This window comes from Rhopilema esculentum, chromosome 10, assembly GCF_057945365.1.
Source record: "Rhopilema esculentum isolate cy_ngs chromosome 10, ASM5794536v1, whole genome shotgun sequence".
Classification (NCBI taxonomy): Eukaryota; Metazoa; Cnidaria; class Scyphozoa; order Rhizostomeae; family Rhizostomatidae; genus Rhopilema; species Rhopilema esculentum.
Window position 1 is genome coordinate 12,939,400 of NC_142824.1, and position 27,540 is coordinate 12,966,939.

General features: G+C 37.9%; 1 protein-coding gene across 1 annotated transcript; it reads right to left on the reverse strand.

The window, feature by feature from the left end:
• Positions 1 to 2,656: 2,656 nt before the first annotated feature.
• LOC135694743 (PIH1 domain-containing protein 2) lies at positions 2,657 to 27,138 on the reverse strand. The gene is made up of 4 exons (XM_065213603.2): positions 26,529 to 27,138; positions 6,882 to 7,114; positions 5,626 to 6,133; positions 2,657 to 3,637 (listed from the first exon to the last, which is right to left on the reverse strand). Exons 1-4 carry the CDS (start codon positions 26,826 to 26,828, stop codon positions 3,503 to 3,505), a joined length of 1,176 nt encoding a protein of 391 aa, XP_065069675.2. The 5' UTR covers positions 26,829 to 27,138; the 3' UTR covers positions 2,657 to 3,502.
• Positions 27,139 to 27,540: the final 402 nt, after the last annotated feature.

A 27,540-nucleotide genomic window follows, 5' to 3' on the forward strand; every position in this document is an offset into this window, starting at 1 on the left:
AAACAGAAATATTTACGCGCAAATGATGCGCCCTTCATAACGAAAACTTTAAGAAAGGCAATTATGCTCCGTTCACAGTTACGTAACAGATTAAACAGGCATAATACTTCTGAAAACTGGAACGCTTTTAAAAAGCAAAGAAATACGTGTGTGAAAATTCTGCGACAAGCAAAAACATCATATTATGGTAACCTTGATATAAACTCTGTCACTGACAATAAAAAGTTCTGGAAAACTGTAAAACCACTTTTTACTGACAAGGTACAATCCTCTTCAAGTATTACGCTTATCGAAAATGAAAAGTTTGTTACGAATGACAGTGAAAAAGCTGAGATCCTTAATGAATTTTTTACAAATATCACAAAGACAATTGACATTGCCCCTGGTGAATATGCATTCTCAATTCGACAGACCATTTGCTGGATCCTGTTGAGATTGCTGTTGAAAAATATAAACATCATCCCAGAATCCGCAAGATTAAGGATAAGGTAAACCATGGCACATTCTTCGAATTCAAACCAATTACAATGCAGGCAGTCAATGATGAATTATCGAGACTAAATACAAAAAAAGCGTCTACAATTGAAAGTATTCCTCCGCGGATACTGAAAGAAAACGAAGACATTTTTGCACCATTACTGACGACAATTTTCAATAATTCATTGCTCCAGAAAACGTTTCCTGAAGATCTTAAATTAGGAGACATAACTCCACTATTCAAAAGTGACAAAACTACAGAAAAACGAAACTATCGACCTATTACAGTTCTATCCGCATTATCAAAGGTCTTTGAACGGCTTCTATATGCTCAGATGGTCGACTTCGCGGATACGTTCCTAGTTCCCTACTTATGTGGTTTTCGGAAAGGTTTCAACACACAGCATGCGCTGTTGAGATTAATGGATATTTGCAAGAATTCCCTAGATAAAAAAGGGGTGGTTGGTGCCTTGCTAATGGATCTCTCAAAAGCGTTTGATTGCATAGACCATGAGCTATTAATTGCGAAATTAAATGCCTATGGTTTTTGTAAAGATGCTCAATTATTGATTTATAATTACCTGTCCGGTAGAAGACAAAGGGTAAAATTAAATGGTTCATTCAGCACTTGGCGAGAAACCTTTGCAGGTGTACCACAAGGATCAGTCCTTGGGCCTCTTCTATTTAATTTATATATTAATGATTTATTCTTAATGGTAACTGATACTGCAATATGTAACTTTGCTGATGATACTACGATTTTCGCAGCTGACTGTCAATTAGATAAAGTTTTAGAACGGCTAGAAACTGATGCTCTTATTTTATCAAAATGGTTTCCAGAAAACTTTATGAAATTGAATGCAGGGAAATGTCATCTTCTTACTTTTGGAACAAATCAAGATGACTTTAAGATCAAAATCTGTGAGGCCATTGTTGAAGAAAGCTCTGAAGAAAAACTTAATTTCAAAAGTCACGTCTCAAATTTATGCAAAAGAGCCAGCCAAAAACTGCATGCTCTTGCTAGAGTTTCGCCATTTATGGGTTCTGATAAACTGCGTCTCCTAATGAACAGCTTCATAAAAGCTCAGTTTAGTTACTGCCCCCTAATTTGGATGTTCCATGACAGATGTCTGAATGCTAAAGTAAATAAAATCCACGAAAGAGCACTCAGAATTGTTTATAAAGACAGTCATGCTGACTACGAAGCATTGCTGACTTTGGATAATGCAGTATCAATTCACCAACGCAATCTACAGTACTTGATGATAGAAATATACAAAACCAAACATAACCTGAACCCTAGTTTCATGAGTGAGATTTTTGAAACAAGAAATGTACATTATGATTTGCGAACTAAAAATAATCTTTGCATTCCAAAAGCCAGGACAACTTCTTATGGTATAAAAACTGTGAGATATTTAGGTCAAAACTGTGGCAAACACTACCTCACAGTATAAGAAAGTCCCAATCATTGGCAACATTTAAAAAAGAATTAAGAGCACACCCTATAGAATGCGACTGTAGATTGTGTAAAAAATTTATTGCTGGGTTAGGTTTTATTTAGAACATTATACCTTAAGCCTTTTTAATATTGTATCATATATTTTTATTTGATACTAACTCTTTATAGATAGTTGGCCTTAATTAGCTTCTTTATAGCTATCAGCCGCTCATTTAGTACGCCAACTTTAAACAAATTATTTATTATTTATTATTATTATTATGATGGAGATGTACCGATCTGGATGACAAAAGGGCGCACAACCCTGATTATGAAAGACCAGGGTAAGGGGAAAGTCGCCAGCAATTATCGGCCAATTACATGCCTCCCATTAGTTTGGAAATTGCTAACTGGGATTATCGCTGATGGCATGTATAGTTTATTAGAAAGTAGGGAACTGTTGCCACACGAGCATGAAGATTTTGAATTTGGATCTCATAGCCTTAACCGATTTTAGGCATATTAGGCATAAAGTATTTCATATTAGTCTTTTATGTTATGTGGTTAAAATTAAAAAATTCTAAAAATACGTTTTTGGTGACGTCACACTTTAGAACTCTATAGGTTTCTTTGTTACTGATCAGAACTATCGATCATAAAACACTGCTTGGTGTTTGAAAGAAGATATCATCGGCTGGAGGCTAGGCCAATAGAGCCTGCATATAGAGTTTGCAGTAATACGATGTAGCTTTTCTGTGCTTTATTATATGTGCATTTAGAAAATGTATTTTAAGGCAATAGATAGATACAAAAGTGAATTAAGCCATCAGTCAATCAAGATTGGCCAATGAATGAGCGATAATAAAAATAATAAAGAACGAATATTTAAACTGGATAAACACTTCAACTATCTAAAGCTTTTATAAATTTGTGTCCAGTAGTGTTACGCTAATCGATTGGTCAAATTTGATGGTTTATGCCAGTTCAGTTTTTGTCAATTGCTTTTAACGATGACATCACAAAATCGTATGTAGCGGAGACTGGAGGGTGAAGGACGAGGGGGCCGCATAGCTTAGTTGTTGCCCCCGTTTTCACGTTACTATACTTAATTCCTTCCTCGTAAACTTGATGGATTTTCGTTAAACGTACAGATGATAATAATACATTAAACTTGATCTTTTTGTACATTAAATTTGCGTAGGCACATGCATATTTCCCTAAAACTTTTGTCTCCTGCACGCTTTCATGAAAACCATCCCATCTAAAAGATGAATTCTTTGATAACAGGGTATCTCATGCCCATTTAAGAGCTAGGGCAAATCTTCGAAATAAAGATCATTTAGGGCATAAAAACGAAAACATTTTCTTTAATGACACGGTGTTACAACTTATCATCTATTATTAGGTTTGCATTTTGCTTTCCTTTCACGGAATTTGTCAAAAGATTGGAAATTTCTGGCTTTATGTCATATCTGCTCCTTGAACTAATTGACATCAAAGGTAAGTATGTATTCATGATTTGATAAAACTTCGATAATGTTCCATAAAATTGATCAAAATTTCTACAAGTAATAAGAAACTTTTTCATACTATTTTCATCTTCACAACTAGCTTCCTGTTCTTTCGGACAAAATATGCTTCTGTATTTTCTTCGTCAATTTTCTTGTCCAGTTCCAAGAAAAGATGATATTTTCCAGGAACTTGGAGCGTCAGAAAGTCCTAAAACCAAGGATATAATTAAGACAAAATTCAGTATTCGTTAAATCAACAGTTCCATTTATTTTGATTGAAGCATTTAGAATGCATTCGATATTGAACAAACCGAACGAAAGAATGTGTTGTGGATCTACAGCGATTTTCAAAAGTAAAGCAACTTTTAATAAGCTATCATCCACGAGAACAACAATTATAAGTTGAGCTACCTTATATTTGAACGATTCATAAGAAACGGAGTTAGCCTAGGTGCCCTCTGGAGAACTTTTTATACAGTCTAAAAAAGTATTCGATAAGAACAAAGTTATAGTGACGATGGTAGCATGCTAGGGATGGCTACCCTTTGACCTTTACAAATATCAATACAGTTATACTAAGGCTACCAGTTAGATCAGACCAGTAAGATATTGGGCCTTCTGCTTGAGTAGAGACTAAAATGTGCACAAGATTGCGTGCTTTTGTTTTGGAGACAACTTGGTAGACAGCAAAGACAATATTAAACATGGAAAGTACAAGTTGTCTCCCAGTTGTTTCCCAAATTTAACAATATATATATATATAAATTCTGATTGCTCTCAAGTAAGCTTTTCTCTCTCTAATTGCGGTTTTTAACTCGCAGGTCTTGAGATTTCGTAAATTGCCTTGCAAGTCTTTTCAGGCATGTCTTGCTAGCAGAAGACCAAACTTTACTGCAGTAGTTGAAATGCCATTATAAAGCTGTTTATAAGGAGCCTCTTTGCATGCGATGTTAGATATGGTAGCGCTTTCTCGTTCGTTCTCAATTTGATGGCAGTTTTTGCACCCATTCTTTGAATACGTTTCTCTTCAGCTAAATTGACTGTCAAAAAAACTCCTCAATACTTATAGCTTTTTGTTCTTTGATTCTATCTGGATGTCGAATTCTTTTAGTTTTTTTCCATTTTCCCTTGTTTCCAAAGATCATAAATATTGTCTTGATGTTTAGGTTCAGCATGTTTTTAGAAAGCCAAATTTCTGTTTTACAGTTTACGGCATCGATTAGATTATTTATATGTGGCAAAAACAGTAGAGTGCCTAAAACAGATCCTTAAGGAACACCAAAAGATTCGTCATCCAAAATATCTTATATCACACTATTTAAGATAGTGAACTGTTTGTCGTTTGCTTTAAAAAGACTCAAGCTATCTGTATTCAGTTCTACAAAGTTCGTACCAGCTTAGTTTACGCACAAGAATATCATGTTCAAGACAATGTTTTTGCCAGGTCTAGAAAGATAGCTGCTACATAAGAGCCTTGACCAAATTTTTCATGAATATAATCAGAGACATCAACAACAGCTTTTGTAGTTGAGATTTACAGTCAATGATAAGGCAAGGGGATTAGGGAAATGATTTTAAGCGCAATTTTTACAGGTGCAAAAACTTTTCGTTCTCATTTGCTACATTAATTCATATTATTTCTAATTTTTGGGCAAAAAGAAAGAGTTCAATTAGTTCTTGAGAAATGCTACTTTTACACGTTTCGGGCTATTCAAATGATCGTAGGAATGTTTCAAAAAAAGCTACAGATAAAAAACTGCTTTATAGTTGGTTGGCAATATTGTAAATGGGTCAAAAAATCTCCTGGAAGCAAGTTAAATTGGAATGATGATGTTTTATGCTTAACTTTTTCATAATCAACCATCAAAACCAGTAACAACTCCCTGGCATTTCACAATCCCTTCTTTTACTCCCTTCTTCAGTCAGAACGGCTAAGGAACGCAAATGCAACTGCACTGACTGTACTGTTTATGGTTTAATTGACTGTCCATGTCCATATTTGAACCACAAAGTCAAACGACACCAATATGATTACAGAAAAAAACTTTTACATCTTTGTAAGATGTGAGTTTATATTTAGAGAAGGAAGGCTAGCAATTTTTTTAGAAGCAATTATCGCAGTTATTAGAAAGAAATTAGGCTCACTAGCAGCTTAGCACAGGAATTAATTTGCAAAAAAAGAAAAACATTACTCACATCTCCAATATCTAATTCACAGTCTTTTATCTTTGTTACATCAGGTAAATCAATTTCGATACATTTAAACACAACTTGACCGCAAACTTCTGACCTTTCAATATAATGAGGCTTTTTTAAATTATTCGCTTTGCTTGTTACACTGTCCTTTTTCTCGTTTGATGTGTCACTTTCTTTGTGTTCTATGTTTTTTGAAGTACTTGCTTCATGCAAGAACAGTTCATTTTTTGACACAACATCACTTGGTAGTAAAATTTCATTTGTTTTGCTGTTTGCCGTGTCTGATTTCTCAATGTCCAAAGAAGGCATCTTCTTCTCATTCAGGTCCACATTCTTCAGCTTTTCTAAAATCTTTTCTTCTGAAATCGGATTCCTGTAGTCCTTTACTGATTTCTTCAAAACATCGGGACACATCATATCAAGGAGATTGTCCTTGTTTCCTTTGTAATCATTTTCTATCATTTTGCAATCAGTTTCTAATTTCAAATTTGTCACTGCTTCAACATACCTAGAACACAAAGCAGAGATTAGGGTGCATCTGCAATACACCAGTTGTGGTTAAAGAGTGAATAAAGACAGAAGTTGTGGTAGCTGTATTCATCAAAGCTTAGACAAAACTTAAAATATTTCCATCAAGTTGGTCAGCTATAGGTCTGGCAATCTATTTCGTTAGGTGCGTTGGAGGTTTAATGGTTAGGGTCACAGTGTATAGATCCCAGGGTCTGCCATTCGAGTCATTGGCATGACAGAACTTTGACTTAAAATGAAGCAAGTTGCCAGCTCTCTGCACTATAAGGCGTAGGAATAACGAGGTGTGGCCACACTGAGGGAAAGGACCAGGACACTCACTGCTCGATTTTCATAGCTTTTCAGGGTCCTGAAATTATCTTTGGAAGCTAGGTAGAAGCAAACACAAATTGAAATTTAATTTATCAAATTATTTTTGGAGATGGCACTGTCGTCTGGGCTACAAGAAAAAATTTTCCACCCAGACCCTCTGTCGTTCATATATGTAAATTTATACCCAGTTGTACCTAGCATTGGTTATTGACCAAGCCACCTCGGCTTACGAAGGCAAATGAACTTATTCTATTTTTAAGCATTTTGTCTTAGCAAGGGCAACAGTGACTCAGCCTCTCTTATATGTTGGTGGCCTCGATTCAAAACCTTATTTTGCAAGCATATAAAACAGTAATGTTCACAAACATCAAAATTTAGAGCATAGTATTTATTTAAAGAGAAAATATTTTCAATACCTGAGTGTCAACTCTAATAACATGTTCTTTTCTTCTGTTTTCTGCATACATTGTTCTACTACATCAGGGTTTATGGCAACATCAATTACATAACACAAGTTGCTGCTGATCAACTCTTCCCTGAGCTCACTGGCAATGATCTTGATTGGATCGTGATCCGATTCTGGTGGAGGTACTTGCTTCCATTTGCAAACATTTATGAAAAAATCTCGAACGGGTATTATTTTTGGGACCTAAGAAAAATAAGATTCCAGTTAAAATTACTTAAGAACATATTTCTACAACATTATGTTTCTGTTTCATATTCTGCTTTACTCGCTTTTTGTATGGGTACCTATTGAAATACATCAGATAAACTATACGGTAAACAAATCATGAAAGTAAAACTGAACATTTTTTAAATGTGAAATTTTCCAGTTAGGTATTTTAAAGCCATATGGCGTTTGAATCAGTTACCTTGAAGTCACATGGTGTTCAAAAAAGTAAAAATTTATAGGTTTCTGCAGATATATTAAACGTTATTGAAACTTTGACATAAATTTCTTGTTAACCAGGTTTTTCTTAAATCTAGCTACAAGGAAACCCCTCAACCCCAAAAACTAAATGCATCTTTATTCTATATCCATACTGGGAAATTTAGCAAATACAGTTTTTCAATTTTTTCAAAAAATAAGTTCTAAATTTCTGTACTTAAGTAAAAATAAATGCACATTATAATTTCAGCACTGTCCTCTAATTTTGTGGCTTCAACTACTTGCCCATTCACTAGTTTGTTTATATTCCATGGTAAATGGCATACCATTTCCAATTTCTTCAAAAAACTAGACAAACACACATGTTACAAAACCATCTCATGAGCTTCTTGGGCTAGCGCATATACTCGACCATTCAAATTCAAAGTGCTGACTGATTGGTCAATCTTGCATGCCTGCCTTTGGGGCTGGTTGGAACTACGTTCCAAGAGAAAAATAGTTTAGACTATTTAAGGAAAGTTGGTGTTTTCTCATTCCTTTCAAAAATAGGTTTTCCCTTTTCGCCAATTCAATGGTGTGTGCACGTTTTAAACAAGATTTTTTTAGGAAAATTTGGAGGTGCATATAACACAGGGTTGCCAGACACTGCACAAGCATCGTATATTTACCCAAGTAATGCCTTTTAACTCCAAGGAACTGACAAATTTTCTTCTTCAAAAACATTCCTTTGCCAATCTTTAAGATTGATGACAATATTTGACATATGGGTTTACAATGTGTAGCATTGCACTTTCTATTCAAAATTTGTTTGTTACTTAGAGTTACAAACCAAAACTAAGTCTGCCAAATTTTTGCTAAAAAACACTAATAAGGTCCAATTTGAGTAGCAGGCCAGAAACAAATTTTCCAGGTAATTTGCTTGAAATAAGCAAAAGTTTAAAAACATAGTTGATTAATTCTATAACTACAATTTTCCCAAAAGGTCTTTATTTAATTCAAATGCAATTTTGTCAATTTTTTTTCTACAGCTTTCGACTTCTTTCTACACTAAAGTACAAACTGTAGAACTGGAAAGATTTGTCTATAGAACTGCACAAAATGTTCTAGAACTGCATGTTTTGTTGTTCAAAATATTTTTTGGCTTAAAACTTTAGGTTGATGTCTAATAGCATCACAAAAGTGGTTTGAATTTCAATGACTGTGACGTTTAGAAGAGGCCTAGGCAAACTGTGTGATAGTGTAGGGGAGAGAATAGGCACGATACTAATATTTTTTTAGAAAATATGTGATGGCTGGATGATTTGTTTGCACAAGATATCTGGTAACTTAAATCTTAAAATGTTTCCTTGTGTAATGAGCGCAAGCTTCATAGGGAGTTAATTAAGGGGTGTGCATATTTGGTGGTAGGGCGATGGTAGAAAATAGATGATGTTTCACTGCAGATATTTTACAAACCATTTATACTCCTGCTTAGGATTTGAAGATTTTTACCAAACAAATACTCTAGAAACTAAGTGTGAAAAATCTTCTTTGTAAAAAAACGTAAGGGGTATATTTTGCTCCACAGCAACTGTGTTTTGGATTGAAACATTGAAAAATCCAGCTTGAAATGGAGGCAGGTGATTGGCTAATGACATTTTGTGGACAAACCCACTGCATGAAAGACTCCTTAGCAATGGTGTGTCACAAAACTTGCTGATTACTGCATCACAACTGAGCCTCAAAAAGCCACAAGCTCAACATTTATTTGAGGTCTCTTGGCCCATTGTTGAACGGGGCCTGTTTTTCATACATCTGAGCTTAAAGAAGTGCACCCACAATAAGTTATGCAAATTGGCAAGCTTGCAATTTTCTACACAAATGTACAGATTTGGATAAGCAGACTATAAAATAAATAACCAGGAGTTTTACTGTCTTCAGGAAACTTGTTTTGTTTATATCTTCCTTTTTTACTGATTTGTTCCTTTTGTAAACTACAAACATTCTTTTGCAGAACAGATTTTAGCTCCTCTTGGCCATAGATCTTACGCAGTATTGTTTACATGGAGGGATTCTTCTGAATTTCACAGGACAACAGACCACAAAATTGCATTTGAAATAATTTGAGGTTTTTTGCAAATAATTTCTAGGGAGAATTTTATTTGCAAATTTTGAGGTAATATTATATTTGAATAGTGCAATCTTCAAGCTACTTAGAACTGCTTATATCAGAACCGCTGGCCATAGAAGAGCAACTTCTAGGAATTTACTGAAAATCACATTTCAAAACTTTGTAGCATAAGCATGTGTCCAAGATCCGAGATTCTCTATGGCCACTGATCAGGTTTTGTAGAAACTATTCAAAAGTTTATTTCTAGCAGTTTTATCTGTATAAGTCCTGTCTGACAGGCACATTTAACGCGATCCATGTCATAAGGAGAAAATCCACGCCAAAAGGAGAAAGAAAACACAGACCAATCAAAATCAAACGTGATTAATCGCAATCGGTAGAAAAAAGCAGCTTCTACCGCCTAAGCCAATCAGAAGTCTGCATTTTCCCAAAAAATCGCATGACAGTGATATTGGCGCTAATCCTGATGACAGCGCATGGACGGGTGATAATCCTGCTTGATGCCTTTGATATTCCGCCTTCGCGGCAAAACACTGCATGCAACACAAAAAGCGTTTTTGACTTTTTCTACAGGACTTCGGGCGTGCTCTCGCGACACTTTCTATGCAGAGGGGAGGGGTTTTTGGGTGGTAGTCGCCCCACTTTCATGAAAAATCGGAATGTTTCGGTGAAACAAATCCTATGTTAGTAAACGCTTTATGTTAATTCCATGAAATTATTAAAAAACTTATATTGGAAATTTCGATTATAAAACGAAATGAGGCATTACCTGGTTACTGTAAGGCTAGCAGCAATCTCAACTCCTTTCTGTCCTTTGTATGAGCTTTAGGCTTTGCACCACATCAACCAAACCGTTTTCGCGCCATATCCCATGCACGTGTTTGCAGTCTTCCCGCGACAATTTTCGCTATTTGGCATTGAAAATCTTGTAAAAATTATTTAACAAATAATCCGATGGTTGGTATGGTGCTTCCTGTAAGTTACTCATGTTTTTCTTGGTGTTTTGTGAGAATTAACATGATGCGAATTGCTGTTACCATCGATCGCATGGTGTAGCCTGCGACACAGACCAAATCGAATGCATTCGATTTGGTCTGTGTCGCAGGCTACACCATGCTATCGCGGCTGGCAGCATGTTGAACAATCGGCCATTGATGGCTGTTGACAGCTAAACAGCTTTGAAAAAAACGGAGACACCGTTGTGTATCCTCCGCTGGCTATGGTTGCCTTGAATCCAGGCGAGAAAAATTGCGAAGAGCCCCGTCTACGAACTAGGGTCAAAGTTAGAGTCCTGCTATAAAGGGACGTAAAAACGTAGAAGAACACTTAAAAGGACTTCAAGAAATGAAAATTTTTTGAAAACATAGAAGAATATTGATGATCAAATATTGTATAGTTATTATTCTTGTGAACATTTATATACGGGAAAAATTGTTTTTCTAACTTTCGAAAAGATCAAAAGTGTACCCTGAGCATCTCTATAATGGGTTTTCCAAAGTAAGAACCGTTTCAATTTAGTTTTCATTATATAATTTACACTTTGAAGAAATGTTAAAGTCAAAAAAACTGTGGTCTAATTTGCTAGTCCTTTTAGTTTTACACTAACTTGTGACAATAACAAGCTCTTCCTGCAAAAGGCTATTAAATGCCAAGGACAGCGGTTTATATCACAGATTGGAGGAGCTAAAGCGTTTTTTTAGGGAGGGGGGGGAGGGGGCTAAAGATGCTAAAAACTAAGAGCAGATTGGGGCCAACTTTTTTTATGGTTTTAAATTTAATTTGGGAATTATTGGGGGGCTATTTAATTTTTTCTTAAATTAGAATGAGCATTTTCAGTTACGTTCGCTAGTGGTGATTATCATGACATCTAGGGAAATTTTGGCATTTGTGTGCCGTATTTTTTGGAATACTTTTGTGGGTCAGGGTATGCTTTTGGCAAATTTTTATAGGACAGGGTTAGGGTGCAAAAAGGTTTCCCGCACAGCCCCCTTGTCATTTTCCTAGTCAGGCCCCCCCACCCTCTGGGAATCTATCTATGTGATATATGCGAGCCCTGCTATATCCGGGTTCATAATTTGCAGGAGCACAGAATTTCGATTTGTTTTATTAGCTTTTGGAAGATTTCTAGACTGATGACATTTCTTACTTCGGCGGGTATATCATTCACAACATCTGGATTTTGGTTACTGTTAGTGGATCCGAGTTATTTTTCAGTAGTTTTATTACTCTTTTTACATAAACAATTATTTAAGAACACGAGCCTCAAAATTTGTCAAATGTCAAGAACAAATTAAGAACAATAATGTGAAATCACCCTTAAAAAATTTATATAAAAAACGAAGAGTTTTTTGCCATCTAGGGGTGCTTTTTGGGTGAACTTTCAAACTTGTTAGCAAATAACGCCTGTCGCACCAATTTTGTTGGCAAATGAGGCCTGAACTCCGATAATTTAAGAAATAATTTAGAACAATCCTGGAGCAAATTTTCGAAAAAATTAAAAACATCCAGGCTGAATTTCAATTTGCCGGTTCTTAAGGAAAGTTTTTTTTATTTATAGATATCTAGACCGAGATCCGATTTTACAAGGCATTGTCATATTTTAGAAACACGGCACGACTAGTGTAAAATGTGGCCAGAGAATGGCTTTTAAACATCACAAAGTCATTTTCAGATAGACTAACAAAAGTTTGGCATCTGGCAAATAATCTTCCCACTTACAATTATGGTGCAAAAAGTGTGAACGGGAGAGGGTCAGAAAATATTTTTGGGTGCTCTTCGTGGCTATGAATCCCCTTCTCGGGGTTTTCCAGTATAACTGTGTTTTCAAGGCATCGAGAAAGCTTCCTTGCAATAATGGAGTGGAAATTGCAATAGAATGACGTCATAAAAATATTTGTCTTTAAATTTCGAATTCTGATCACATAACCTGAAAAAGCATCGTAAAATACCTCTAAATATGAAAAATCAGTTAAAAGTGTTACGAATTGACAGAGTTATGGTCAGATGAGCACAGGCTCTTGCCCCATCAAACCTCTTTAAGTTGGTCTCTGTTCATAAATTTTATGAACAGAGCCAAAATAACGGTGATCCGTTAGCAAATTTCAAATCTTTCATTTGCTATATCTCATTCAGTTTTTGACTCATTGGCCTGATTTTGCATATTTAGAAGTAATTGATAGAGTTCTTCTATGTTCTTTGATCAAAATTCAAAAATTATAAAAATAGTTTTCTTGTGACGTAACACTTAGAACTCAATGCCGTTAATAGTCGTGCCACAGATGTTGCGAGCGCTTGGATACGCCGACGAAAGACACTTGGATACGGTCTTGCTACGCTTTAATCAGTGGATTAGTCGTGAAGATTTAGAAAGTTTAACAGCAAAGTTAAAAACAAGTCAAGGGCTTTATCAGGGGCGGACACTTGGTGAAATATTGGGGGGGGGGGGCAAGCCTATTGTTTTAATAAGATGAAATCACATTTCCCAATGTCTTAGAACAAAAGACCACTGTTCTCCAAGATATTGGGGGCGACCGCCATCGAAAACCTTAATTTCTTGTCTCTGTTTATAACCTACCATAACATAACCTGTTTGGCAGATTTAGAAGTATTTCATGTTGTCCTTTCAGGTTATATGGTCAATTTTCAAAAATTCTAAAAATTGTTTTTTTTTCGTGAAATGAGGCTTTGCTTGTTATGGCAGTTCAGGTCTTTTGGGTGGGTGCTAAATATCTTGAACTCAGTTGACTAACTTCACGCTCAATTGAACCTTAGGTGAGACAAGTAATAAATGCCAAGAAAACTTGATTGGATATTAGCTTTGTATCTAGAATTATCTTAATATTTAAGAAGCAAAGCCTCACTATTCGTGGGGGGCCTATACGAGGGGGGCTTATAGAATCATTGTTGACATTAAGAAAACATTACTAAAAAACCTCGGTTATTTTAGTAGGAATTTCTTTGTGAGCATTTAATTAATTACTACCAAAAGTATGAATTTGTTGTATTTTTTATTGTTGACATTAAGAAAACATTACTAAAAAACCTCGGTTATTTTAGTAGGAATTTCTTTGTGAGCATTTAATTAAGTACTACCAAAAGTATAATTTTTGAATTTTGATCAAAGAACATAGAAGAACTCTATCAATTACTTCTAAATATGCAAAATCAGGCCAATGAGTCAAAAACTGAATGAGATATAGCAAATGAAAGATTTGAAATTTGCTAACGGATCACCGTTATTTTGGCTCTGTTCATAAAATTTATGAACAGAGACCAACTTAAAGAGGTTTGATGGGGCAAGAGCCTGTGCTCATCTGACCATAACTCTGTCAATTCGTAACACTTTTAACTGATTTTTCATATTTAGAGGTATTTTACGATGCTTTTTCAGGTTATGTGATCAGAATTCGAAATTTAAAGACAAATATTTTTATGACGTCATTCTATTGCAATTTCCACTCCATTATTGCAAGGAAGCTTTCTCGATGCCTTGAAAACACAGTTATACTGGAAAACCCCGAGAAGGGGATTCATAGCCACGAAGAGCACCCAAAAATATTTTCTGATCCTCTCCCGTTCACACTTTTTGCACCATAATTGTAAGTGGGAAGATTATTTGCCAGATGCCAAACTTTTGTTAGTCTATCTGAAAAAGACTTTGTGATGTTTAAAAGCCATTCTCTGGCCACATTTTACACTAGTCGTGCCGTGTTTCTAAAATATGACAATGCCTTGTAAAATCGGATCTCGGTCTAGATATCTATAAATAAAAAAAACTTTCCTTAAGAACCGGCAAATTGAAATTCAGCCTGGATGTTTTTAATTTTTTCGAAAATTTGCTCCAGGATTGTTCTAAATTATTTCTTAAATTATCGGAGTTCAGGCCTCATTTGCCAACAAAATTGGTGCGACAGGCGTTATTTGCTGACAAGTTTGAAAGTTCACCCAAAAAGCACCCCTAGATGGCAAAAAACTCTTCGTTTTTTATATAAATTTTTTAAGGGTGATTTCACATTATTGTTCTTAATTTGTTCTTGACATTTGACAAATTTTGAGGCTCGTGTTCTTAAATAATTGTTTATGTAAAAAGAGTAATAAAACTACTGAAAAATAACTCGGATCCACTAACAGTAACCAAAATCCAGATGTTGTGAATGATATACCCGCCGAAGTAAGAAATGTCATCAGTCTAGAAATCTTCCAAAAGCTAATAAAACAAATCGAAATTCTGTGCTCCTGCAAATTATGAACCCGGATATAGCAGGGCTCGCATATATCACATAGATAGATTCCCAGAGGGTGGGGGGGCCTGACTAGGAAAATGACAAGGGGGCTGTGCGGGAAACCTTTTTGCACCCTAACCCTGTCCTATAAAAATTTGCCAAAAGCATACCCTGACCCACAAAAGTATTCCAAAAAATACGGCACACAAATGCCAAAATTTCCCTAGATGTCATGATAATCACCACTAGCGAACGTAACTGAAAATGCTCATTCTAATTTAAGAAAAAATTAAATAGCCCCCCAATAATTCCCAAATTAAATTTAAAACCATAAAAAAAGTTGGCCCCAATCTGCTCTTAGTTTTTAGCATCTTTAGCCCCCTCCCCCCCCCCTCCCTAAAAAAACGCTTTAGCTCCTCCAATCTGTGATATAATGTTGCGACATAGACGCTCGTCGAATCATGCGCCCTATTAAACTCGTTATTCTGGTTTGCCCAGTTTCAAGTAACTCGTTAAAATAACTTGTTTATATCCTGTTTGTTGACTTGTTTATGCCTGTTTTGTTGATATTGCTATTACCTAGTGCTATCCATATTTGGTTATCGTAAGACTTGTGTACGCTGGTACCACCCCTTTCGCGCTGTTAACTTTACCTTTTTTGGTAGTAATTTTTATGTTAGTATTCTTGTCACGCCGTTTTATAGTTAGGATGTTTTCCAAGTTGTCAGTCGATTCTTGTAGCCGAAAGTAGAAGACATGCCGCGCATGTAGACGTTTTTAGAAGCAAAGAAAGACGTAAGACGAAAAGGCCAAATTGCTGTTGTTTTCTGAGGTCGTAAGTCCTTTGACGTTTCACTTTTATGTCCATAATTATTTGTGAGGCTCGCAGTAGCTTTACATTGGTGCCGTGACCCGGGATTGCAAAGAAGAAATAATTTTTCACGTTGTTATATTTTAACTTTTGCTGAACTTTCATCGTGTATGAATTTGCTGAATTTTGATGTGCATAGTATTGATATTTACCGTCAAGTACTCGCCTCGGTGATTCAATGGTTAGAAGACCAGCATTTCTTTGGAAGTAATTAAAGCGATATCAAGACTCTGTTTTACGTAGCGATTAACTCGAACTCTGGTTTTCTTTGCGTTGATTATTTTTACAAACTTTTGCTCGCCGTATTTATTCAACGTGTACAATTCAATGACAAGAACATTTATTCTGTGCATTTTTGGATAATAACAGAACACTGGCTTTCACGTAGTTTTACTGAACGCCAATATCGCCATATCACTTTTTGCTGTTGTTTGTTTTATCCGTATGGTTAGCCAGTTCAATTGCCTATTTGATTTCAATTGCTGATAGAATTAATTTGCTGCTCGGTATATTAACTTTGTTGTTAGCGTAAACGAACTTTAACAAAATGGAAGAGGTAGTTAGTGAGATACAGACTCAATTAACTGCCGTTCAGGCTGCTTTAGAGGGCAATACTCAGTCAGGTCTTTTCCAGCTTCGCTCATTTAATGGTTTACCGAACGAAGATATTAACGAATGGCTCTCTCGTTTCGAAACACTCGCAAAATTTCATAATTGGTCACAAGCTAAAAGATTAAATGCCTTGCCACTCTCTTTAGGGGGACCCGCAAAAGCTTGGTACGATACCATGCCCCCAGAAACTGTTGGTGATTTCAGAATTCTTACCCAGGGACTAAAAGAACGCTTTGGTTCACAGTCGCTAGAGTTTCTTTTTCGTCAAGAACTGTTTGCAAGAAAACAAGGTCATAGCGAGCCATTGTCTTTATACACGGAAGACGTTATTAGGAAATGTCAACGGCTCGGTCTGTCAGACAAAGATTTGATGAATGCCTTTATTAATGGTCTGTGTGAAGACATTAAAAATCATGTGATCTTGAGCCAGCCAAAATCATTTGCTGAGGCGGAAAACCTTGCCCGATTAAGAGAAGCAGTCTCTAAAACGTCAAGTTCCCCGTTTTCAGGAACACAATCAGTTCTGCAGGAACAAAGGCTAAAAGAGCTAGAAAACAATGTAAATCTTTTGGTTTCTCTTGCCGCCCAGAAAAAAGGTCAAATTCAGGCTCCTAGGCCAAATTTTGATAGTATTTCCTCGGGTTTTCATCCAAACCCCCCGTCTAATAATGGTTCAAGTGCATTAAATATGAAGGAAGAAATCATTGCTGCCATCAACACGGGTTTTCAAAACATCCAGCAACCTCTAAAAGGGAAAAACCAATATTTCCAAAAGGGGGGAGCTCGAGCAGCACGTGGCAGAAATTTGCGGACGACCGATGGTCAACCAATTTGCAATGTTTGTCACCGGGTCGGCCACGTTGCCAAATACTGTAATGAACGCCCACAACCAAGTTGGGTTCCTGCTAACCAGTCTAATGCCATTTACGCTCCTCCGCAACGCAGACAGCAATTTGGGTATCACAACAGGGCGTCCTATCAAGGGGATCAAAATTTAAACGGACAAAGGCCTTCACAGTGGGGGAACTGAAGGCCGGAGTCGTGTACGCACACCCTTATGACCCCGGACAACAAACTAATTCTGGAATACAAAGTTTCGCTTCAAAAACTATTAATTCTAAGGATCCTGTGCAGCCAAAAATGACACATTATTTGCCAAAACATGAAAATCGTAACGAAAGTTTCGCAGAAAATTACACTCTAGAGTCCAAAACGGTAGAGAACATCGTTCCAGCTATTGCTGCAGATGAAAAACTGTTTATTTCAAGCCCAGAAAATGTTTTGATATGGGGAATTGTTTTGAAGCAGCCATTTAAATTGCTGGTGGACACGGGTGCTGCTGTTACAGTCATCAGTGAAAATTTTTATAAAACAGTTTTGAGCCCATATTTCGCTATTAAACAAAATAACAGTTTGGAAAGTGTAAAAACTGCAAACGGCTGTAGTGTTCCCGTAAAAGGGTTAGTGTCGTTTCCTATAATGATTGGCCAGTCAGAATATTCGTGCGCTGCCTCAATTGTTTCCGGTTTATCGTATAATATTGTTCTTGGACGCGACTTTTTGCATCAATTTAGCGCAGTTATTGATGTGCGTGGACATTTGGTCACCTTTTCTGGCGATAATAAAGTTTGCTTTGCTGATGGAAATGCACCACCTTTTCAGACTGATATTCGAGCTGCTCATACGTTTGTCATTGATGCTCACAGTGAAGCTGTTATTCCTGCCTATTTTCACCGGCGCCCATCTTCTCCTGTTGTTGGTCTTTTAGAGCCAGTTCCCAAACTTTCTAGTCGCTATCGCCTATTTGCCGCTGCTTCGGTTGTTAATTCCAACAATGACGGAAAGGTTTCGTGTCGCCTTCTGAATCCCACCATGGAACCAGTGCTGCTGCACAAGGGTACCACCATTGGCCATTTTGCTGAAAGCTGTCCTGAAGATGTCATTTGTTCTCTGGAATCTGAAAACAAGGAGTCTGAGAAATCTTTTCCTTCAGCCTTCGTAGATATGAAAGACTTTCTTTCTCGTTTTGACTCTTTTCCAAATCCACACCTTTCTGCTGCTGAAAACGAACAATTAGCTAATCTTTTGCTACGTTACTCGGACATCTTTGCTTCCTCTAATCTTGATCTTGGTCGTACATTCATTGTAGAACATACCATTGATACCGGGGATGCCAGGCCCATAAAACAGGCTCCCTATCGTGCTTCGCAGTCTCAGCGTAAGGAGATTGAGAAACATATCTCGGACATGCTTGCTCAGGAAATAATTACAGTCTCTTCCAGCCCATGGAGTTCTCCCGTGGTGCTTGTTAAGAAAAAGGATGGAACAACAAGATTCTGCATTGACTATCGCAAACTGAATGCGGTCACTCGAAAGGACAGCTATCCTTTACCACGTATTGATGATGCTCTTGACTCACTTGCAGGCTCACGATACTTTACAACACTTGATCTTCAGTCAGGGTACCACCAGGTAGCTATGCACCCAGACTCAAAAGATAAAACAGCCTTTGCCACTCATGCCGGGGTCTACTCCTATGAAGTTATGAGCTTTGGGTTATGTAATGCTCCTCCATGCTTTCAGCGATTGATGTCTCGGGTGCTGCATGGCCTCGAGTGGAAACTGTGCCTCGTTTACATCGATGACGTAATTGTTTTTGCCTCTTCTTTCGAAGAACATCTTGCTCGTTTGCAATTGGTGCTTGATAGACTTCGTATGGCTAATCTGAAATTAAAGCCGTCTAAATGCCATTTTGCCAAAACTTTGGTCAATTTCTTGGGTTTTGTCGTTTCTGCGGAGGGAGTGTCTCCTGATCCAGCCAAGATTGATGCGGTCAAGTCATATCCAACTCCCACATGTGTGAAGGACATACGTAGTTTTCTTGGTTTGGCAAACTATTATCGACGTTTCGTTCAGGGTTTTGCTAAAATTGCCTCGCCTTTAAATATGCTGACACGCAAAGGAATCCCATTTGTTTGGTCGTCAGCTTGTGAGAATGCTTTTCACCTCCTCAAGCAACGTTTGTGTTCTGCACCTATCCTTGCCTATCCAGACTTTACTAAATCGTTCCATTTATATACTGACGCTAGCCAAACTGCATTAGGCTATATTTTGGGACAAGTTATCGAAGGTAGGGAAGTTGTTCTTGCATATGGTGGTAGAGGGCTTAATCCAGCAGAAGTGAACTACAGTACAACTGAAAGGGAAGCCTTGGCCGTTGTTGATGGTGTAAAACATTATCAAACTTACCTTGCTGGTGGAAAATTCTTCATCCACACTGACCATGGAAGTCTTTCTTGGCTAATGCGTATTAAAGATCCTACAGGTAGACTAGCACGATGGTCTTTGCAACTGCAACAATATGACTTTGAAATAATTCATCGTGCAGGCAGTTCCAATGGTAACGCAGATGCATTATCTCGACGCTCATATTCTGTTCAGCCTGCTTCCTCTTCTACACCTCACTTCAGTCATCCAGTTGTGGCTGTTGACCTTCCTTGCACTGAAGCCTCTTCACTGCATACCTTGCAAAGACAAGATCCAGATCTCTCCTCAATCATCCGGTATCTGGAAACTAGTGTGCTGCCAATAGAAGATAACCAAGCTCGTTCCTTGCTCCTCCAAATCGACTCTTACTATTTGGACAGCAATGGGATACTATGCCATCTGTGGTCACCAGGAAAACGTAATGTTCACTCGTTGTGTTCTCAAGTTGTCATTCCCGCTTGCTTGAAACATGAAATTCTCTCTGCATGTCATGATGCACCAACAGGCAGCCATTTTGGAACACAAAAAACCTACGAAGTCGTACGTCGTCGATACTATTGGCACGGGATGTTTAAAGATGTGGAGCATTGGTGTCGAACCTGTGTAGACTGTGCCATGAAAAAGATTCCGAGGGGTCAGCGTAAAGCCCCTTTGTTGCCAATACCAGTCGAAGGAGCTTTTGACAAAGTCGCTATGGACATACTTGGCCCTTTGCCTGTCACTCACGAGGGAAATCGATATATCATTGTCTTTTCCGATTACTACACTCGTTGGCCTGAGGCTTTTGCGCTACCGTCTATTGAAGCTGCTCGAATAGCTCAACTCCTTATCGATGAGATCCTTGCTCGTCATGGCTCACCTCGTACTCTTTTGTCCGACAGAGGCTCTAACTTTCTTGCCGCCATTGTGAAAGAGGTTTGTACGCTGATAAATACACATCGTCAGCATACGACTGCCTATCATCCGCAAACTGATGGCCTGGTTGAGCGGTTTAATGCCACCTTAACGGAAAGCTTATCAATGTACGTTAGCAGCAACCAGAAGGACTGGGACAGACACATCTCAATGGTCCTTTTTGCTTATCGTGTTTCACCAAATGCTACTACTGGCGAATCACCATTTTATTTATTGTACGGCCGTGAACCACGCCTTCCGATCGATGTTTCATTGCTCTTGCCTTCCTCGAATCTCTCTGCCTCAGTTGCTGAACATCGGGCTCGCGTTGTCCAAAATCTTGAAGAAGCCAGACGGATTATTTCCAGCAATACGCAGCTTGCTCAACAACGCATGAAAGCACAGTACGACAAAACCAGTGCACCCGTTCACTATGACGTAGGCTCGAGAGTCTGGGTATTTACGCCGAAATCCAAAAAAGGCTTGTCGAAAAAGCTCTGCCACAACTATCATGGTCCTTATCGGATTGTCGCGAAGCTATCGCCAGTTCATTTTCGTTTACGTACACTAGACAACCGTGTTGTGTCAGTACCGGTTCACGCGAACAGAATGAAACCGTATTACGATCCAGCCGATCGCCCAATTGTTCCGCCAGATATAGAGGATTCGTCGCCGGATCTCTCGGAATCCGATATGCCGTCGTCTAGTTTCGGTCCTGATGTCAGAAACGCTCGTCCGGTTGAAAAAAAGGAGCCAGAAATTTCTTTTGAAGAACCTGAGATCAGTCGTCCGGAAGCTGCCTGTCCGCCACAGATGATTCGTCCCGTATAACAATTCGTTAAGCCAGGAGGCTTCGTTTCTAAAGGAGGGGGTAATGTTGCGACATAGACGCTCGTCGAATCATGCGCCCTATTAAACTCGTTATTCTGGTTTGCCCAGTTTCAAGTAACTCGTTAAAATAACTTGTTTATATCCTGTTTGTTGACTTGTTTATGCCTGTTTTGTTGATATTGCTATTACCTAGTGCTATCCATATTTGGTTATCGTAAGACTTGTGTACGCTGGTACCACCCCTTTCGCGCTGTTAACTTTACCTTTTTTGGTAGTAATTTTTATGTTAGTATTCTTGTCACGCCGCTGTCCTTGGCATTTAATAGCCTTTTGCAGGAAGAGCTTGTTATTGTCACAAGTTAGTGTAAAACTAAAAGGACTAGCAAATTAGACCACAGTTTTTTTGACTTTAACATTTCTTCAAAGTGTAAATTATATAATGAAAACTAAATTGAAACGGTTCTTACTTTGGAAAACCCATTATAGAGATGCTCAGGGTACACTTTTGATCTTTTCGAAAGTTAGAAAAACAATTTTTCCCGTATATAAATGTTCACAAGAATAATAACTATACAATATTTGATCATCAATATTCTTCTATGTTTTCAAAAAATTTTCATTTCTTGAAGTCCTTTTAAGTGTTCTTCTACGTTTTTACGTCCCTTTATAGCAGGACTCTAACTTTGACCCTAGTTCGTAGACGGGGCTCTTCGCAATTTTTCTCGCCTGGATTCAAGGCAACCATAGCCAGCGGAGGATACACAACGGTGTCTCCGTTTTTTTCAAAGCTGTTTAGCTGTCAACAGCCATCAATGGCCGATTGTTCAACATGCTGCCAGCCGCGATAGCATGGTGTAGCCTGCGACACAGACCAAATCGAATGCATTCGATTTGGTCTGTGTCGCAGGCTACACCATGCGATCGATGGTAACAGCAATTCGCATCATGTTAATTCTCACAAAACACCAAGAAAAACATGAGTAACTTACAGGAAGCACCATACCAACCATCGGATTATTTGTTAAATAATTTTTACAAGATTTTCAATGCCAAATAGCGAAAATTGTCGCGGGAAGACTGCAAACACGTGCATGGGATATGGCGCGAAAACGGTTTGGTTAATGTGGTGCAAAGCCTAAAGCTCATACAAAGGACAGAAAGGAGTTGAGATTGCTGCTAGCCTTACAGTAACCAGGTAATGCCTCATTTCGTTTTATAATCGAAATTTCCAATATAAGTTTTTTAATAATTTCATGGAATTACCATAAAGCGTTTACTAACATAGGATTTGTTTCACCGAAACATTCCGATTTTTCATGAAAGTGGGGCGACTACCACCCAAAAACCCCTCCCCTCTGCATAGAAAGTGTCGCGAGAGCACGCCCGAAGTCCTGTAGAAAAAGTCAAAAACGCTTTTTGTGTTGCATGCAGTGTTTTGCCGCGAAGGCGGAATATCAAAGGCATCAAGCAGGATTATCACCCGTCCATGCGCTGTCATCAGGATTAGCGCCAATATCACTGTCATGCGATTTTTTGGGAAAATGCAGACTTCTGATTGGCTTAGGCGGTAGAAGCTGCTTTTTTCTACCGATTGCGATTAATCACGTTTGATTTTGATTGGTCTGTGTTTTCTTTCTCCTTTTGGCGTGGATTTTCTCCTTATGACATGGATCGCGTTCTAACGAAATTATTACAATATCACTTCTGAAATAAGGTCCAATAGCACAAACCTTTACAACAAGAAGCAGTTTGATACGGTGCAAAAGATAGGATATAGAACCTAACTGGAAATTGCCCACTTTTTGTATTTTTAGGCTGGGGTTCATTTGCTCCAGTGTTTCAAAGGTGGTGTTTTTAAATACCTCAAAACAAACTTTTCCCTGCAAATTTTCATGCTAATTTTTGTTTTATGTTGCAACAAAATGTAAAAGTTTCAATTTCTTCCAAAAAAACTATGTGTTAAATTTCATTTCATAGGCAATTTAAGGAGTACTGACATAGTAGGTAGTTTGCTGTGTTGAAAATTCTTTCACTTTTCAGGGCAAGTCGAGTAACTGGTTTTCTAGCTGAGACTCTTCCCATCTTCCAGGCTGGAAAACTTGCAAGTGCTCGCAGCAATGCTAGACTTCTTGCACTCTCACCTCGCACCTCTTAGTGACAGTGGCAAAGCTAGCGGTTATGCTGGTCATGCTGAGCATGCCTAAAAATTTTCATAGCTTAAGACATTCATTATAACGATTAAAACTTTCTCTATTGAAAAAGTACTTTCAAAACCCCTTTCGTCCAGTTTATTCCTATTATTCTACTGCCCTTTCCCACCTTGGTCCCTTGTGGTTAGACATGCTCATTCTGAAGAGCATGACCTGCCATAGGGTTTCTTCATGCACAGAGCCCAACGGCTCTTGTGAGTCGGCTGATTTTCAATGACTTTTCAGTTGGTATCCCTGTGGTAAGTCATGCTCATTTGGAATAGCACGATCTCGTCACTATAATCATAAACCTAGCACTGATTTGATTTTCAAAATTGTAATTGAAAAACCAAAGGCCAACCTTACCGATGAAGAAACCTACCATTACATTGCTGATCATACCATAACTTGTTGCCGATGGACGAACTTGGACCCTGAAACTTGCCTGTGTATTCGGTATTTTACCAAAACCTCTTGATCATGGAATTGTACACTTGAAAATTTCTTGCTTTGTCAAAAATCACACAATAACCTGTTGTTGATAGTTGGAATTTTACAATAAAAATTTCCTGTCCATTCTGGTTTATTCAATATTGCAACCTTATTTGCTGTTGAGAGGAACGAACTTGTACTTTGAAAACTTACCTGTTTATTCAATATTTCACCAAAACCTGTTGTTGATAGAAAAAATTGTGCTCTTAAAAATTTCTTCTTTAGTCAATATTACAAAATAACGTGTTGTGTATAAATGAAATTCCAATTGCATCCTGCAATTTGCCTCAAAATTATTTAATATTACACCATAACTTGTTTGCTGATAAATGAAATGGTACCCTAAAATTCGCCTGCATTCAAAATTACACCAACTCTTTTTTGATAAATGAAATTGGACCCTTAAATTTGCTTGTTTATTCAATATTACTCTATAACTTTTGTTAATACATGTAATTGTACCCTGTAATTTGCCTGTTATTCAATATTACATCATGGCTTGTTGCTGATAATGAAAATGTACTCTGAATTTGCCTTTTATTGGAAACGTGACCATAATTTGCTGATGGATAGAATTTAGAAATGATTTTTAATCACACTATATATGTGGCTTCCACACAGCCAACCTTCTCAGTGCAGTTTGATTTCCCCAGGCTTTCTGTTGCCAGGAAAACTATGGAGTTTCTTAAACATGGACAACCAAAGTTATAGGAAAGCCTTTGATGTTGGACTTGGACTTAACTTGTTGATGTTTATGGCATGTTATAACTTCAAAACAGGGATCAAAACTTTTTGTATATGCTAAACAGTACTATCCTTGATACATTTGTTTTCGAGATGTAAAAATCCAGCTTATAAGATTGAAGCTAAGTATAAAATTCTGAACCAAAAAACAACCATCCCACAATTCCATGTACCATAAACAAGAAAGGGCCTACCTATCATTGACAAACAAACCAAATACACGGGACATTGTGCGTTTTTAGCCTGACTTGCACATCGGGATAATGGCGGATGGTGCTCCAGTGCATCGATAAGCTCGATAAATTGTATTTTCTGAGCGTATTTACCGAACATGGAATGGACAATTGCTAAATTTCAGCATATGTACTGACAATTGAAACGATAAATGTATGTTAATTTGGTCTAGGCTAAGGAAATGAAGCTTCATTCAATCATGGCAAAGATATTCCGTTTGTCTTGGTGAATTCAGATGGAATTAGACATTCTACAACAAAATGATTGCTTAAAATTTGTTCAGCAAACTTTAATAATGTTTCTCGCTTATACTATTCATCGGTAAGGTAGGTTTTTTGGTGTCATTTCGGCCAATTTCTATAAACAGCTCTCTGTGAGTTGCGGAATCCTAGCCGTAAAGTGGACTTTGTTTTTTTGTATCGCCATCCTTACCGATGCAAAAGATCACCATCCAAAAGAAATATGGTGATAAGACTGAAGAAAGAACCTTTATTATTTGTTTCCTTTCATAAAACATCCAAAAATGCATAAGCTTTGCACGATGAGCTCAGATACAAAAAACTGTTTTATTCCATATTGATTTCCCTATTGAATGTAGGTTGTTTCACCCAAACAACTTTCGCAAACTGGCGTGATGCCACGCGGGATGTCCCTTGTGACACTGCCCCTTTAATTCAGAAACATCATCAAAAATGTCAATAATTAATAGAAAGAAAATGGATATTTCTTAGCCATTGCTGATTTGAATGAGCTGATTTATCAAAAATTTTAGATTTTGTAAAAATATTTGTAGATATAATGTTCTCTCATCTGCAATGTTTTCCAGTGTGATCAGTAGTGTTTGTTGGGGGTTTTCAAATGCACAATTTTTCAAAAACATGGTCCCAAAGATATGTCCAAAACACAAGATCGGAGAATGGGGTGGAAAGAGCATTTAGATGTTGAAATCATTGACAGAATTGATTGCGATCCAAACAAGAGCTATTTGATTCAACATAGTAAAATGGGCATTACCCCCCTCCCTTTTCCAAGCATCTATAGGGTGTGGTTGTGTGTAATTTTTCTGCAGGCTACGCATTTGCTCTCTGTTCCATACAATGCACAACCATTGTCTTAAGGCCAGCTTTGCCACTGCTTAGTGATCCAAAGATCCAAAATATTGCATTGTTGCTCGCAGCTCCAATGTTTTCCCTCAAAGGTTGCAGCTGATAACGTGTTGATGGTCGCATTGGCGCATCTGCACAAAATCAGTCTTTTCCAACCTGGCCTATCTTAACATTTTGCAGTGGCCAATTTAATTCATTTTACTCAATTGAGCAAAATGCTGAGGCGATGCTCAGTATTGGCGTCAAAGTTAAAGTAAAGGGGATTACCAAATTTCCACCCGACAAACTGCGGAATGGTTGATGATAGGAGGCACGTGCCCCACGCCCCCCCCCCCCGGCCACGACGCCCCTACAATTGTTATACCCATGAGCAGTAACATGTAAGGCACACTTTCTGTTGATGCACTCAAATTTTCCATCCGCGCACTTTTGCATTTTGGCTGCGCAAAGTCCCTATTTGAATACATTTCACATTAATAACAATACAAATTTCTTAAAAGTGCGTGATTTCAGACGCACAGTCGCACAGTCAGGCGCGTGAACTCGCCCGCGCAAAAAAACAAAGTTTCCAGTCTGGATGCCTCCTATATAGTTAGCCTTACCTTTTCTGTTTGAATCACAAAACAGTGACTTGGTGGGCCTAGCCCTTGCTTCTCTCCATCCTCAAGCGTCTTCTTTATAAATTCATTGTACTTTTCTGGATCATTTCCGGCTAATTCATCCAGAAACTTCCAGATATAACCCACTTGCTCACTATTCGTCTTCCCGCGCAATAACCGTTCGTCCATATTGTATTTGCGAATGCTGTCTCGTTCAGACGATCTCGTTTTGCGAAGGAGGTCGTCCGAGCAGGAACAACCACTGATGTGGGAACAACCCAAAACGACAAAACAAAATGGCATACTGTAAAATCAGTCCCTTAGACCCTAAGAACCAGGACCCTTAAGCATTAAATGATGATTAAATAAAATTTAAGTGGCGTTTTCATTCCCTTGGTTAATCTAGGGGTATTTAAGGTTTTGGCATAGCGTGGCTCTCACCTTGCTTGGCGAAGCCTAGCCTGTGTTCCAGACCCCTAACTTTCAAGTTAGGGGTCTGGATGGAGCACAGGCTAGGTGAAGCCACAATACAACTAGGCTGTTTTATTGTATTTTCCCAGCCCTCTCTCCCTCATTTTCAGTATAACTTTCCGTGTTGAGTTTTTTAATGGCATCGTTAAAACCTCTCATACCTTAGGTACCCTGGGTACCAGACTCACTATATAAAAAATAGAGACTATAACCCTTATATACTTGGTGGTGAATCGTTGGTGAATCGTTGAAACCCGCACTGAAGCCTATAGTTACTTGATGGTGAATCGTCGGTGAATCGTCGGTGAACCGTCTCTAGCATCACCATCACGAAACATAATTGGCACGCACGTTTCTGTTTAGTGAGGATCAGGGTTGCCAGGTTCGGGATTTTATCCCGAGATCTCGGGAATATTCAGGGCTGTTGGGATTTTTCTCGGGAATTTTTTTCGGGGAAAAAATCTCGGGAAAATTCTAAGGGAATTTTTAGAGAATAGATTAGAAAAGTTTTTCAGAATAGATTTGTTAGTAACAAAGCATTCAT